Source organism: Mesoplodon mirus, assembly GCF_964341445.2.
Source record: "Mesoplodon mirus genome assembly, chromosome: 8".
Lineage (NCBI taxonomy): Eukaryota > Metazoa > Chordata > Mammalia > Artiodactyla > Ziphiidae > Mesoplodon > Mesoplodon mirus.
The window spans coordinates 77,463,859-77,478,255 of NC_138984.1; the positions used below are offsets into that span (position 1 = coordinate 77,463,859).

Here is a 14,397-nt window from a genome sequence, read left to right on the forward strand (position 1 = left end):
GCTGGGGCTGGAGGTTCTGGGCCCAGGTGATTGGACTGAGGAAGTGGCATGTCAGGGTGGTCTTCCATCTGGGAAGTAAAGGAGACCTCAGGGTCCTCTACAACTGAGCAGGGATCTCAATCAGTCAAAGATTCTATTTATTCTCTGAGCTGTCCACCTGAATATGGGGAGTTGATATCAGAAACAGGAGAGTGGCATATGTTTGGTAATAACCCCCTTTGTTTTCTGTCCCCCCTCAACTCCCATGGAAACTCAGGGATTAATGGGGGTAGGGGGGCGGTGTTGGGAGAATGGAGGGGTAGATATTTTACAGATCAGTTTTCCTAATCCCCATGATGACTACCAAGGTCCTAATGTATCTCATTGATCTACTGATGGCCTAACCCAACTTTACTACGTGTCCAAGATAGAGATGAAAGGTTACACATAAAATGAAATTATCTGGATAGAAATTATTTGCTAAATGGACATATAGCTTAAACATCCAGGAAACGTCTAGTATATTTTATTACTTGTTTATTTTATACTTGAATGAATTACTTATCATGTTTCCCAAGTTTAGAAAGAACATACTAGGTGACAAAAGCTCATTTTCCATCTGCATTGAAGCTATAGTTCAAAGAATTGTTGGCCTCCAAGGCAAAGAGCTCAGGTTTCTTTCACTGGCTATAGGAGATTGACATTTCTGCAGGTAAATGGGGCTGAAGTCCAGCATCCATTTTATCAGAGGACACGTATTTTTATGATATTGTTTTGGCAATACAACATTATGGTGCTGTGGCACTTGGTGGGTAAGAGGTTGGGATTTACAGCCAAAGGACTCTTGCTCCCATCTGGCTCTCATGCTTACCAGCAGTGTGGACCTTTAACAGAAGGTCTGTTTCCTCAACCGCAAAAAATGGAGATAATAATTCCTTCCTATCCTCCTTACATTTTTCCCCATAAGCATTAGATAAGATAACTTAGATAAGTTCCTCACATATAACAGGTGCTCAGTAACCTGTAGCTAAGGATTGATCAGATAGTGATGACGAGGACAAAGAAAGTGGCAGAGGAGGGTAGAGAATGCATTAGGTCCATTACCTACCATAGCAGACGAGTGCATAGTACTTGGCATAGTCGCTGAAACTTGCTGTGTAATATTGGCACCTTTTTCTCCTTAGATGGCAAGTAATGCACTTCTTGCTTGGAGGATAGCTTCCAATGCTAATTCTAGAGGAAAATGAAAATAAAACTAAGCTGAAATTTTGAGATTGTATTTATCAAAATGTACCACTCCATGTAAAATGACTAATTTACATATTGACATCAAACTCACTCTATTTTTCTGTTGCCAATATCGTTTAAAGTAAAGGGGGAATCACAGGATTTTGATTTGTCTGATTTTCAGTCCATCTTTGCCTGAATAGGCACAGACTTTGAGAGAGAAGCCCTCTGTGGTTTTCCTGCGGTGTGAGAAATATCTAACACCTCGAATGGGAGCCAAGTAGTCACTTCTCCTAACCATCACTTTCTTACACTTTACAAAGTGGTTGAGAATGCATAGTTCTTCCACGTCCCATCTTTCTTCCTGTGTTCCCATGGCAAAAGATATAATGAAGATCTGATAGTATCACCAAAAAAAGGGGTCCCTGTCCTTATCATATATCTAGAAGGGGAAATTAGTAATAAGCCAATTGCAAATAAGAAACATGGTTCGAAGTAGCTCCTGTGGCTTTCATTTTATTTGGCAGGAAATTTGGGCTCGTGGAAGCTCTTCCTGGAAATGTTCCCTCCACACATTCCTACACAAGCCATCCTGTACCTACCAAGTTTGGGCCCATTCTCTGGGTGGCTGGCTTTAACAAACAGCCTCCCAGACTTTACCCCAAATGCTCAGAATCTCATATGGGGATGACCAGGTGGAATTATGCCAGGATGGAGGCACAGTTGGAGTCCTGCTGTGGCTAGTAAGGTTACCTGTGGCTACTGCAGTGTTCCTTCTGCTGCTGCCCCTGACCTTGCCTTGGGCATGGTAGAGGGTGGTCAGAGCTATTGCTATCATCAGAGAGGGAGTCTTCTCAACAGATGAGAAGCCATGATCCAGGAGGGAACAGAGGAATGCAGCAGAGGGAAAAATTTCTTATTTTCTCAGCTACAGTTAGTAGTATTCATGTTCATATTTTGGTGTGATCTTGGAAAACATTAGGTAGGCAGTTAACAGTAAGGGGTCAAGGTCAGCATGCCCAAGTATAAATTTTGGCTCCAACAATATCACCAACATCATAGAGTTGTTGTGGGGATTAAATGAAATTACATATGTAAAGCAGATAAAAATGTGCCTATAGCAGACCACCAGCCCATGGTAACTATTGTTTTTGCTTCCACAACCAGAGGGGCTTTAAAGACCACCATTCCAGCCACCATGGGGGCCAGTGGACTAACTTAAACACTAATTTAGGAACAGAGGTGAATTCTTTCCAATCGTAATAGGCTTATGACAAAGAAAGTCACATTAAAAGAAAGCACACATTATGGGAATAAATACAATGCCTGGTACACAGTAGGAAAATGAATTTCCTCAATTACCTCTAAATTTAGTTGAAAAGATTAGTACCATGTTTATATCAGCATTAAAATTTCTTGATTTTTCTTTTTGAAAACAAACATTTTGAGTCAGCTAATATGCCGGGGGGGGGGGAGTGTGTGTGTATATTTTTGTACTGATGTGGTGTACAACAGTCTTAATATTTTATTTTAATTCACAAATTAATTTTATTACATTTCAGCTTTTTAAAAATATTCTATACATTCTGAGGACTCTGATTTTTATTTAAATTTCAATATATAAAAATACTAGAATAAATTGATATAAATTACCTATAGATATTTCGTCTTCCAGGGTAGCCTTCAAATTCATTGCTAGAATAAAACCTGAAAATATATTCAGAAGTTAGTAAATAAGTATTGATGACTAAATGGTGATAGAATTGTTAATACTAGTACTAATATAGTAAATAATATAGTCTAATGTTCATTTATGAAACAATTAATTGGCACTTATGTGCACAGATCCCTGCTGTTTATACCTCTGAATTTTGTGCTCTTACACTGACTTTATAAATTATAATTCATATATAAATATATTTATAGCTACATAAAATATACTTATAAATATGTTTATAAATTATAGGAGAAATATTAAATTATGTCGAGTACTCTTTTTTCTTATATGTATATTATACTCTGATGCATTAGTTATGAGCCACACAAAATAAACTAGGATGTTTGATTAATATCACCCCTTTCATTTCCATAATTAACAGCTTACTGATTTTTTATGCTATACTATTTAATTTTGTCTATGATTCTGAACATCTTTAGAACTTAGTTTACAGAAGCACTGACAGGAGATAACTTTTCTATAAATCAGGAAACTCGTCCACCCAGGGATACCACACAAAGGGCCATGTGAATTTGCCCAGGAGCAGAACAAGTCACAAGAGAACACACTTGTTACTTAAGTATCTGGGTCCCAGTTTTAACCTGTTTTACTATAGCCACGAAGTGGGAAATCCAATTTAGTGGCATGATTTTTACTCCTCTGTGAGTTCATCTGAATATCACAAAGTAACTGACTTTTAATTTTTATTTTTAGGACGAGCTCTATTTTTAGAGTGTTAAAAGTTTGGAATAACCTAGGTTTGGTTACTAATTTTCAATTCTCAGAACTTTTTATTAACCCAGGTACTTGTATATCCTCACTGAAATAAAAATCTTGTTATCCCCAGTAAAAGGAAAAAGCAATAGAATACACCCTACTCCTAGTATTAATTTTACATTTTAAACCAGCATCCTTCTAAATGTCTTTACTGACTTCACGGGACTCCAAACATCACTTATACTTGCCTTTCCCACATCACCTCAAACTACCTGTGAATAAACTGTTCAGTAGCTTTTCCAAACAGCCTCCTGCAGTTTTCTTGCCATGTCAAAGATTTCACAGTTGTCTTTATCTCTAACACTTAGAACAGAGTCTACTTTCCCTTTTTCCTTTTCCCTCACAGCCACTGACCCACCAGTGCTGTTCAGCCTCTCTCTTCACTGTCTGTCTACTCTTCCTTTTATTCATTTGACAGTAGTGTGCCAGGCACTATATGCCAAGTTCCAAAGATGCAAAAAAAAGGAGCCATAGTTTTCCCTTGGAGTCCACGTTTCATGGCCACTTTTCTAGTTCAGTCCTCTGTCACCTCAGGCCTAGATTATGACCATACCTGGGTCTTCCTGCTTTCAGTTTTCCCCTACCTCCTAAACATATTATTTCTGAACTGTCCCATTTGTTTTTATCTTGTCACTCCTCTTACACGGGCGGTTTTAATGGCTGCCCCATGTAATATCCAAACTCCTTTGCCGACAGTTCAAAGAATTCCATGGATTAGCAATAGGTTTCTAAAGAGTTTTTATCCAGTGAGGCTAGACTAATGATCCTCCTCTTTTGCTCTTAGAATTCCAGCTAATGGCAGGCAGGTTACAAGAGAGTGCCCTGGATTTGGACTTTATTAAAAGTAAGGGGAAGGAACTGCACATTCTTGATTAGAGATGTTTGATCATAAATGCTTATTTTAAGAAGATTTATTTAGACAGTACGCAGGATGGACTGAAAAGGAAAGACCTGGAAGGAAGAAACCCCATGTTGAGGTTAATAATAAGAACCTTAGATTTAATGTGTTTTAGGTTTAAATCCTAGTTCTGCCACTATGTAACCTTGGCCAAGTTAATTAAATTTCCAAGTATCAGTTTTCTCGTCTGTAAAACTGGGATCATCATTTCTACTTTACAGTACGTTGTACACAACAATCGCTCAATAAATAATAGCTGTTATAGATAATAATCTTAAACTTATATAACAGTGAATCACTACAAGAACATTTCTTTATCAAGGGGCTGTCATCGTGGACTTCTGCACCTTGCTTATTGCTTCAAGTGCTAGGGGGGGAAATCTATCTTTAGAACCAGTTACTATTTTAAAATTTTTATACTTTTAATGTAATTATATACCAAGTACCAGAAGAGAAATAACCACCTACTAAATCTTCTTTCCAAAAGGAAATCATGTTTACTAGTTATTAAAGAATGTGCAATCTTAAAGAAACCACAGCTGTCTGAACTAAACTATAGAATAAGTAACAAAAATCCTCTTAACTGAAAGAAGTGGTGCCGTATCCTTTGTATGTCCATCAGTGCCAATTAAAACCTGAATGGTGCATCAAGCTTCATGCAATACTTACAGTGAATCCTGTGTTACTCTGAATATATTTATGGCCTCCCACTTGCCACTTGTAATTTGAATAGCATTTTCCTATAAAAAGACAAACATTATGTTGTGTGAAGCTGAGCGTTATTTGAGCAACCTCAAGTGAATGATCTTTGAGGAGATAAATCTTGGAAGGAACATACCACAGTGTCTTTGATATAGTGAATATGTTTGTAGCCATTCTTGTCGCTAAATATTTTGTAGTATGAAATGGCATCATAGCTGAAAACTGGTGTTGAAACAAAGAACTGAAAGAAATGAACAGAGGTTATGTTCAGAAGACAAACCAAACTATAGATTCTTTTAAAGCCATGTGTAGTTATAATTATCAGGACCAGAATGCCTTGCTTCCCCTCCTTCCGTCACTCTCACCTGAAGTTCCATTCTTTCAGATGGACAGCTTTTCTGGTGCTTCTAACAAGCACTTACATATTCCAACTACTACTTAATTGCTACTACATACCCGTGGGTTTATATTGTTTAGTTTGATCGAATTTCTATGTTCTGAGATTATGTGATTTGAAATAGAGTTAAGCGAATCACAAATGAATGTTGATGTTTAACCAAGTCAATCTTCAAAATGTGGCTTTTGACCAAAGTGACTCTTCTGAAGCTCTTTTAACTCTTGACTTGTCTGATGCCAGGCACCTAATGCTAATGCTACAATAAAGACATTTTAAAGATTAAAATATCATGACCTGCTAGCCACAGTTTTTAATGGCAAGAAGAGACTTCTGGACTTGAGAGAAAAATGTAACGCATGACAAGCCAACAGAAGGATTACTCCTTGAACTCAGAGAGCAGAGCAGACCTCATTGCTCATCTCTGACCTCTTCCCAGGGACCATGTTCTCCACCTGCTGGGAATTTCGGATGACCTAAGGAGTCCCTGCCACAGGTCTAGTGTGACCTGAACAGAGCAAGCCACACCTCAGCATCCTGAAAGGTACAGATAACTAAAGTCCTGCAAATGTCCTCACACCAAATTTTAGCTAGTAATTTCTCCCTTCAAAAAACAGACTCATTTTACATCTGTTGGTTTCCTTTTTTTTCCCGGTCATTGGGTTGGGGAAGGATGGTAACGTGATGAAAGTGTCCCATGAGGAAAGAGCTATTCCACATCACGCAGAGCAGAGTAGATATTCCTACAAGTTATCCCAAACCAGCTCTCTTAGCTGGAATGCTTCCACATGACAGCAAACCAAGACTTTCAGATTCTTTAAAACTGCCCAAGCAACAACAACCAAAAGACTACTGGTATCTTTTAGCGATAAACACCTATTTTGCTGATACCATCTTGCTGGGACCCAGTTCTGAGCAAAAAGAAAGCAAAGGAAGTAGCTGTAGGCCTCTTTAATGATGCTCCTACCTGTGATTTGATACTTGATGCTTTTTGATAAAAGTCATGATTAGAATTTCATGATATTAAAATGCAACTTATTTGATGTGGTGTTGGTAGGGTCTAAATAGTGTTCCCCTAAATTCTTTTCAAACCAACCTCAGAAGATAACTGTTGTGGACTGAATGTTTGTGTGCCCCCAAAATTCATGTGTTGAAACCCAATCCCCCAATAGGACGGTATTTGGTATTAGGAGGTGGGGCCTTCGGGAGGTAATTAGGATTACATGAAGTCATAAGGTAGAGCCCTCACGAATGGGATTAGTGCCCTTACAAGAATCACCAGAGAGAGTGCTCTCTCCACTCTGCTCTCCGCCATTGAGGATACAACAAGAAGTTGACGCTTTGCAACCCAGAAGAGAGCTCTCACCAGAACCTGACCATGCTGGCATACTCATCTCAGACTTCCAGCCTCCACAAATGTGAGAAATAATTTTCTGTTGTTTATAAGCCACTCAGTCTATGGTATGTTGTTATAGCAGCTCAAATGGACTAAGACAATGACCCTATCTGAAAATAGGGTCTTCGCAGATGTAATCAAGGTAAGAACTGAGATGCAATCATAGTGGATCAGACTGGGCCCTATATCCAATGGCTGGTGTCCTCATAAGAAGAGATGTGGACTCAAAGAGACCCAGGGAAGAAGGTCATATGAAGACGGAAGCAGGGATTGGAGCTGGTGGAGCTCTAGCCAAGGAAGTCCAAGGATTGCCAGGGGCCACCAGAAGCTGAAAGAGGTGAGGAAGAATTCTTCCCTGGAGACTTCAAAGTATGGCCCTGCTAACCCCTTGACTTTGGACTTCTAGCCTCCAGAATGATGAATTTTTGTTGTTTTAAGCCTAAGTTGTGGTAATTTGTTACAGCAACTCTAGAGAACTAATATAGTGTCCTAAGTCTTATCTATTTGGCATAGAATTGATGTTTTTAACAAAATGTAAAATGGAATAATGAGAAACTGCTGTCTCCTTACGTGATTCCTTTATTAGTTTGATTAATAATAAGACCAGCCCTGGTAGGATTTTGTGTATTGAGACTCAGTGAAATTGAGAGCCAAGAGGCCCTGGAATAGGAAATTCTGATTAGCAATTTTGCTGATGGAATTTCATTAGCATAGGCCTGACAAATCACTCTTTCATTTTAGAACGAGGCTTTACCCTCTTAGCCAAATGATTATTTACTAGTAACCACTTTACAGTGTCTCCCTCTCCCCCCACCTCAAGATGAAAGACAAAAACTGGCTCTCCATTGTCTTAACCACTACAATGGAACTGGGGTCACAAAATATTATAAGGTGCCCTAGTAAAAAAAATACTCTCTTTACATCTGCAATTAGTTAGGGAACTCTGAAAAAAAAAAAGATTTAGTTCTAGCTTAAAACTGAAAACTTCATTTTCATTGAAAATAAAAAATAAGAGGGCAGAGTGTTATGTTTTAAGATATTAGAATTGGGCAAACAGGAAGAATATTTTGCTAGGCAAAGACTGTTATCTTCTCCCCTTTTATTGCAGACATCCAAGATAGCTGCTTTAGATGAGCAGGTAACTTGGGTGCGGTAAAGAGAGTGTGAAATATTTCCGCCTTCACTTTGCCAGAGCGAGGTCCTTAATGCATCCTGAGTTAAATCCCTCTCGAGGCAGGTCACGCCTGGACCCTAGATAAGCTCATGTCACTAGGTGGGCCTCAGTTTTAACAAGTCCTCTTCACAGGTCCCTTTATCATGCTTAGATGTGCTGGTAAATTCTTCACCTTTACGTGCAAAGCACTTAAAATATTTTTCTTGGAAGGTAAGGTTATGTACCACCAGTTAATTTCTTGCCACAGTTGGTAAATAACCTGAGGAACTACTTATCTAAGGCTTGTGCCTAAACTGAGTCCACATGCAGTCAAAAGCACAGACTTTCAAGCATCAAGTAGAACATCCATTTTTCCGAGCCAAAGGATTTTGCCAACCGCCTAAAGGAAGTGTGGTGTGTTGCTTAATTACTTTAAAATAATTTAAATGTGGTTTTGCAATCTAATCATTATGTTTTCAGTGTTTGTTCTTCACATTTTAGTAATTAAATATTAGATTATTTGATTAAATCTTCCTTTTTGTCTGTTCTACACAGGGTAAAAAATATATACATATTCAAAGTGAATTTGTTGTTGTTATTTTTCTAATCAAATACCAAAGAAGAAGTTATGGTACTTCCCCCAAATTAAGACACAATAGCTCATGCAGGAGGAAAGGAAAGTGACAAGTAAAGTTCTCAAGAAACTATTTGCTAGTTCTGTGCCTGAAACTAATATGTTAACTACTTTTAGCAAGTCATTTAATCGCACATTTCTAATTCATAGGTGATATCCAAAGGTTTTTTCAATTTAAATCTCTTTGATAAATACTAAAGGAACAACTCCTCTAAAATTGCTCTTTAAATTTATATTAATATGACTAGCCTGTACACTTTATCCAAAACCCTCATAAATATTATTTGAACAAATGTCTGAAAGACAAACATTTCTAGGTTATTTCTGGGCACTTTTATTAAGCCACTGGTTTGATGATAGGTCCAAGGAAGCTATGCAGCATATTACCACACATGAGTTATAACTAAATAAAATCATGAGTTCAAAAGATGTGTCAGAACTTATAAAATCTAATGACTGACCTCTTGAAAACATTTGCCTTGAGGAAGTGTGAACTTACTCTTGAAAACTATCATTTAAAAAAAAATTTGACAATTCCTCTTCTGATATTCAGAAAGTTTACTGACTATTGGATACATTTGAAGAGATTGAGATTAGTACACAAGAAAAATAATTTTCCCAATAGAATTCTAAAGCTACAGATATTAAAATGATCTAGTGCAAAATCACATGTTGCAGATACATATTTCACTTATTCACTAGATTTATGTTGGCATGACTTTTGATTTAATGTAAGACATCATCTTCCCTCAAAGGACACATATGTGCTTCCACTGACAGTATTTAAAACAATATTATTAGAAGGCAATTAATTAATTCATTCATCCATTCATCCAGCTATTTTTTGCTGAGATTGCAAGGCTGGTGCTATACAAACTATAAAAATTGATAAGATACAATTGTTTTCCTCAAGATGCTTATACATAGGAGATTTCAAAAGATGCATTCTAAAATAGTTCAGTGTGTTTTGAATGGTGGCACTATTTTCAGAATAAATATGTATGGATTCTTAGATCATGTCTTTGATAAGGTTGTTGGTATCGTTATCTATTTGTAAAATCACATCATTCATGTTACTTTATAGAAACTCTAGTTATACTATCTTCATGGAGAACACAGCTAAAGGACATATTCAAGTGCTCTTTCTTCCCTTATTCTTTACAGAAAATCTCTATAATGGCAGTAAACTCATAAATTAATTTTTCCCCTTTCCTCAAGTTTTCAAATGCTGATCTAGGAATTATCTTTCTGGAAGGTGAGCTTCTGATTGACCTAGAATCCAAAAAAATTAGAAAATCCTGTTCTTTCACTGACTACTTCTCATTTTTCCTGTGTTATTTAGTACAGCATTGAAGAGTGAATTAAAATAGGATTTCCAGGACTTCCCTGGTGGTCCAGTGGTTAAGACTCGGTGCTCTCAATACAGGGGGTCCAGGTTGCATGCTACAACTAAGAGCCCACCTACTGCAGTGAAAAAGATCCCGTGTGCCACAACTAAGTCCCAGTGCAGTCAAATAAATAAATAAATATTAAAAATAAAATAAAATAGGGTTTTCCTTTTTTTCTGAATTACACACTTATCCTTGTTACCTTGTTATTTTAGAATGCAATGTACATTTACTTATACAATTAATAAAGTAATAACTATTCTCTAGTTAATGAATAAAACTGAAGTATCTTTAACTGAAAGTAAATATATGTAAGCTAAAATTGCTGAATCCAGGAAAGTATACGGAAAAGAATTTTGAATATCTGAAGATTTTTACTTCACTTCACATCCCATCTTAATTTCAAGTTTTACAAGACATCATCTTAGAATTGATTTCTGAATTCTTTATTGTCCCTTGTCTTGGGTTAATGTGTTAAACTAGTTCTTAAGAATTTCTTTTTTCTTTGCATGTGTCCAAATCTCAGAAGAAGTAGCCTTTTTTTCCCACCCAAATGCTAGTTGAATTCAACCACATGTGTGTGGTAAATGGAGCATCCACATAGTATTCACTTATTATCTGTCCTATTTTGTATTCTCCATATAGGATATAAGATACAATTGATATTTTCCTAAAACATGATTTATTTTTACACAAAAAAATCCTTATAAACCACTGAATAAAACTATCCAAAAAAATCCAGATATATGTGATCACAAACCATAACAAAACGCAGACTTTCCTATTTGATACCACTTTACTTAAAAACTAGAATGAATATGCATATATATGAAATACATCTAATCATTTTAATTTATATAAAATTTAATAAACAGTAGGTTGTCTCTAAACCAAGGATACCCAATGTAATTATTTTCCTTGGATTCAATGGCTAATAATTATTCAGATTATTTTAAACAAATCAAGGATTGTGTTCTCTTTTGAAAAATGATCTTTATTGTATTTTTAAAGAGGTAATATTAATTATGGATATCAGAGAGTTGATTGAAAAAGTGAAGTTTGGAACATGAGGTATATGATTTATTCTTAATAAAATTCTAAATATATACACATTAAAAATTGTCTGGGGCTTCCCTGGTGGCGCAGTGGTTGAGAGTCCGCCTGCCGATGCAGGGGACACGGGTTCGTGCCCCGGTCCAGGAAGATCCCACATGCCATGGAGTGGCTGGGCCCATGAGCCATGGCCACTGAGCCTGTGCGTCCGGAGCCTGTGCTCCGCAATGGGAGATGCCACAACAGTGAGAGGCCCGTGTACCGCAAAAAAAAAAAAAAAATTGTCTGGCACAAAATTGCTGAAGGGATCACTACCTTTGTGTTTTTTACCTTGATATTTTTCTATAAAAGCAAGTAGTGCCAGTTTGGATACATTTCAAATAGTCCTTTGATAGCTGAGAATTTCATTAAAAGATAAGGAAAAGATAGCAATCATACTCCACCAGCCCATCCAGTTCTGCTTTCTTCTATATGTTCCTGGGTCTAAAAGAAGAAAAAGATCAAATAAAGCATAGTATTAGCAGGACAGTTTTCCCTAAATATAATCTGGACATTTGAACAAGTTAAGCTGCCTGGTCGGAGTATATTATTGCTAGTCAGCTAACTTCACACTTGAGTTTAAGATGACTATATTCAAAATCTAATACAACAACACCATTGCATACACAAGGATGATCTAAGGGCCATATCTTATTGCAAACCATTCATAATTCTGGTTAAATTTTCCATAAGGCAGTGACTGGAATTATGACAATATCTATGGAGGCTTAGAACAAGCCAGACACTTGGTGTCATGTAGGTAAAAAGGCATTTCACAGTGGAGTTTAGGTTAATTTTTTTCTTTTCTCAATCTTATGAAGCAGCTAGAAATCTTAAAATTTGCACTGAATCTTATTTTGGAAGATATTTTAGCATAGTACAATCAATCATTTATTGAACAGATGTTTAATAAGCCTAAAAAAATGAATAGACTTTTCTAGACAATTAGAGGAAAAACATTCTAGATAGAATGAAAAGCATAGAGACAAGGCCAGCTTAGAAAACCACATGTGGCTCAGTATGGCTGAATGGAGGGTGACTGTGGGGAAGAGAAGATGAGAGAATGTAGAGGGATCAGCAAGATTGTACAGAAAATTTTATTCCACCCTAGGAAATTTGGATTTCTCCTGTAGGTAAGTCCTTTGAAAGACTTCAGAATCACAATTTTAAAAATATAATTGGGAACATGATACAGAGAATGGATTAAGTGGGTAAGATAGAAGGAAGCACAAAGAGCCATTAGAAGGCTACTATAATGTTGGAAAAAGGATGCTGAAGACCCAAATCTACATAGTGGTAGTGAGGGTGGAGCAGAGAAGATGTAGCCAGAGATACATAAAAGTTCAAATCCTCAGAATGAACTTGTAGGGCAAGTGGTAATTGAAAACCTCTAGTATTAGATAAAAATCACCTAGGAGAATAATAGAGAGTTGTGACAGAGACTGTAGGATAATTAGCAACCATTTCCTGTTTTTGCTAGGACTTCAGGTAGGCTACATTTTCCAGGCCCCCTTCCAGTTGGATGTGGTCATGTGTTAAGTTCTAACCCAGGGTATATGACCAGAAGTGACTCGTGCTGTTTCTACACTTAATCTGTAAAACCCTCTCACATGATCCTCCATTCTTTTTCCACCCGCCACCCCCCTCCCTCCCCGGTGGATGTTGATGACCAGGTTTGAATAACCTTGAATACCCTTAGATGCCACTAGATGAAGATAGCAGAAATGTTATCAACCTGTGTTCCTGAATGACTCTGTTAAGCAGGGGACCCCATCCCATACCCTCACCATTCCCCACTTACCTGGACTCACTATTAGATGGTTACATGAATGTGCAAAAAATTTCTATTGTATTAACCCACTGAATTTTTGGAGGGGTTTTGTTGTTGTTATTGTTATAGAAGTTAGCCTATCTTGAAAATACATTAACTTGGAAAATAATAAGATTTCTAGAGAAGTCAGAAGAGGAAGAGCTGGAAAGGAAAAGAACAGTCAGTAAAGTAGAAGGAGAACCACGAGAGAGTACTGTCAAAAAAAGCAAGGGAGTAATAAATTTTAAAACACAGTTTGGATTTTCTCTTACAAGGATAGGCCAGTGTCTCAGAGAGAACAAGTTAAGACAAGACTTAATAAAGTAAAACTTTTTTGATTCATTGTTTCTAGTTATTAAGATAAAATTAATTTTAATTCCCTTTTCAGAGAAGAAAGAATACTATGATGTTTCTCCCCCAAACTACAAATTTCTTAATAAATCTTATTAATATTGTTATATTAAGCAATTATTGCCAGTTTCCTTTGCCTCTTTGTTTTGGGTATGACTCCCAACATGAATAAAGTGTTGCCAAGTCACTTAACCTTAAATGTTATTTGTTTTCAAAACAAAACACACACCACACACACACACACACACACACACACACACACACACACACCAGTCATGAGTATTGTTACTGGAAAATTCAACCCTGTTTTTCTTAAATCTGAAAATACGTTCCATGAACTTACCAGACTATTTTGAAACAGAGGTTGTTTTGAAATTCTAAGGTTATTGAAACCTGGTATTCTAAACTTAATCACTGATTTTGGCCATAAAACTAAAGCTTATATTCCAGGGAATTCCACATCTCATTGAATGAGCATCTTTATATGTTCTGTCAGTTTGGATTAAGTTGTCTCAGATTTGATAAATTAGAATTTCAAATTCCAAAGCAATCACAGTTTTAAATGCCTAGTTTTAAGAGCTAAAAATTGTATCTAAATGACCAATCTTATAGTTTTACACTAGTAAAATTAAAGCAATAATTCCTAGTATCTAGATTCAATGAAAACGTTAAAGATATATTCACCCAAAGTTGACTAATCAGATAGATGGCTTTTAATTAACTAGAACAATCAAGTTTATTCTTTTTTTCTCTTTTTTTGCCTATGATACTGCATTAAAGCCAAAAAATCTTTTTGCTTTGTATATCAAACTATAAATAAGATAAAAATCAGCTCTAGCATATTCCATCAAAATTAGTCAAGCTTCTTATAGACACAGT

The 14,397-nt window shown here is 36.6% G+C and overlaps 1 protein-coding gene across 5 annotated transcripts in view; it reads right to left on the reverse strand.

The window, feature by feature from the left end:
- FAP (fibroblast activation protein alpha) overlaps positions 1–14,397 on the reverse strand; it is a 71,635-nt gene that overhangs the window by 26,148 nt on the left and 31,090 nt on the right. For all 5 annotated transcript variants that reach the window (XM_082630325.1, XM_082630328.1, XM_082630324.1 and 2 more), the window contains 5 exons: positions 11,757–11,801; positions 5,437–5,541; positions 5,268–5,338; positions 2,860–2,913; positions 1,088–1,212 (listed from right to left, as the gene is read on the reverse strand). In XM_082630325.1, the coding sequence (XP_082486451.1) occupies positions 1,088–1,212; positions 2,860–2,913; positions 5,268–5,338; positions 5,437–5,541; positions 11,757–11,801 (400 nt within the window). The remainder of the gene's footprint in view (positions 1–1,087; positions 1,213–2,859; positions 2,914–5,267; positions 5,339–5,436; positions 5,542–11,756; positions 11,802–14,397) is intronic.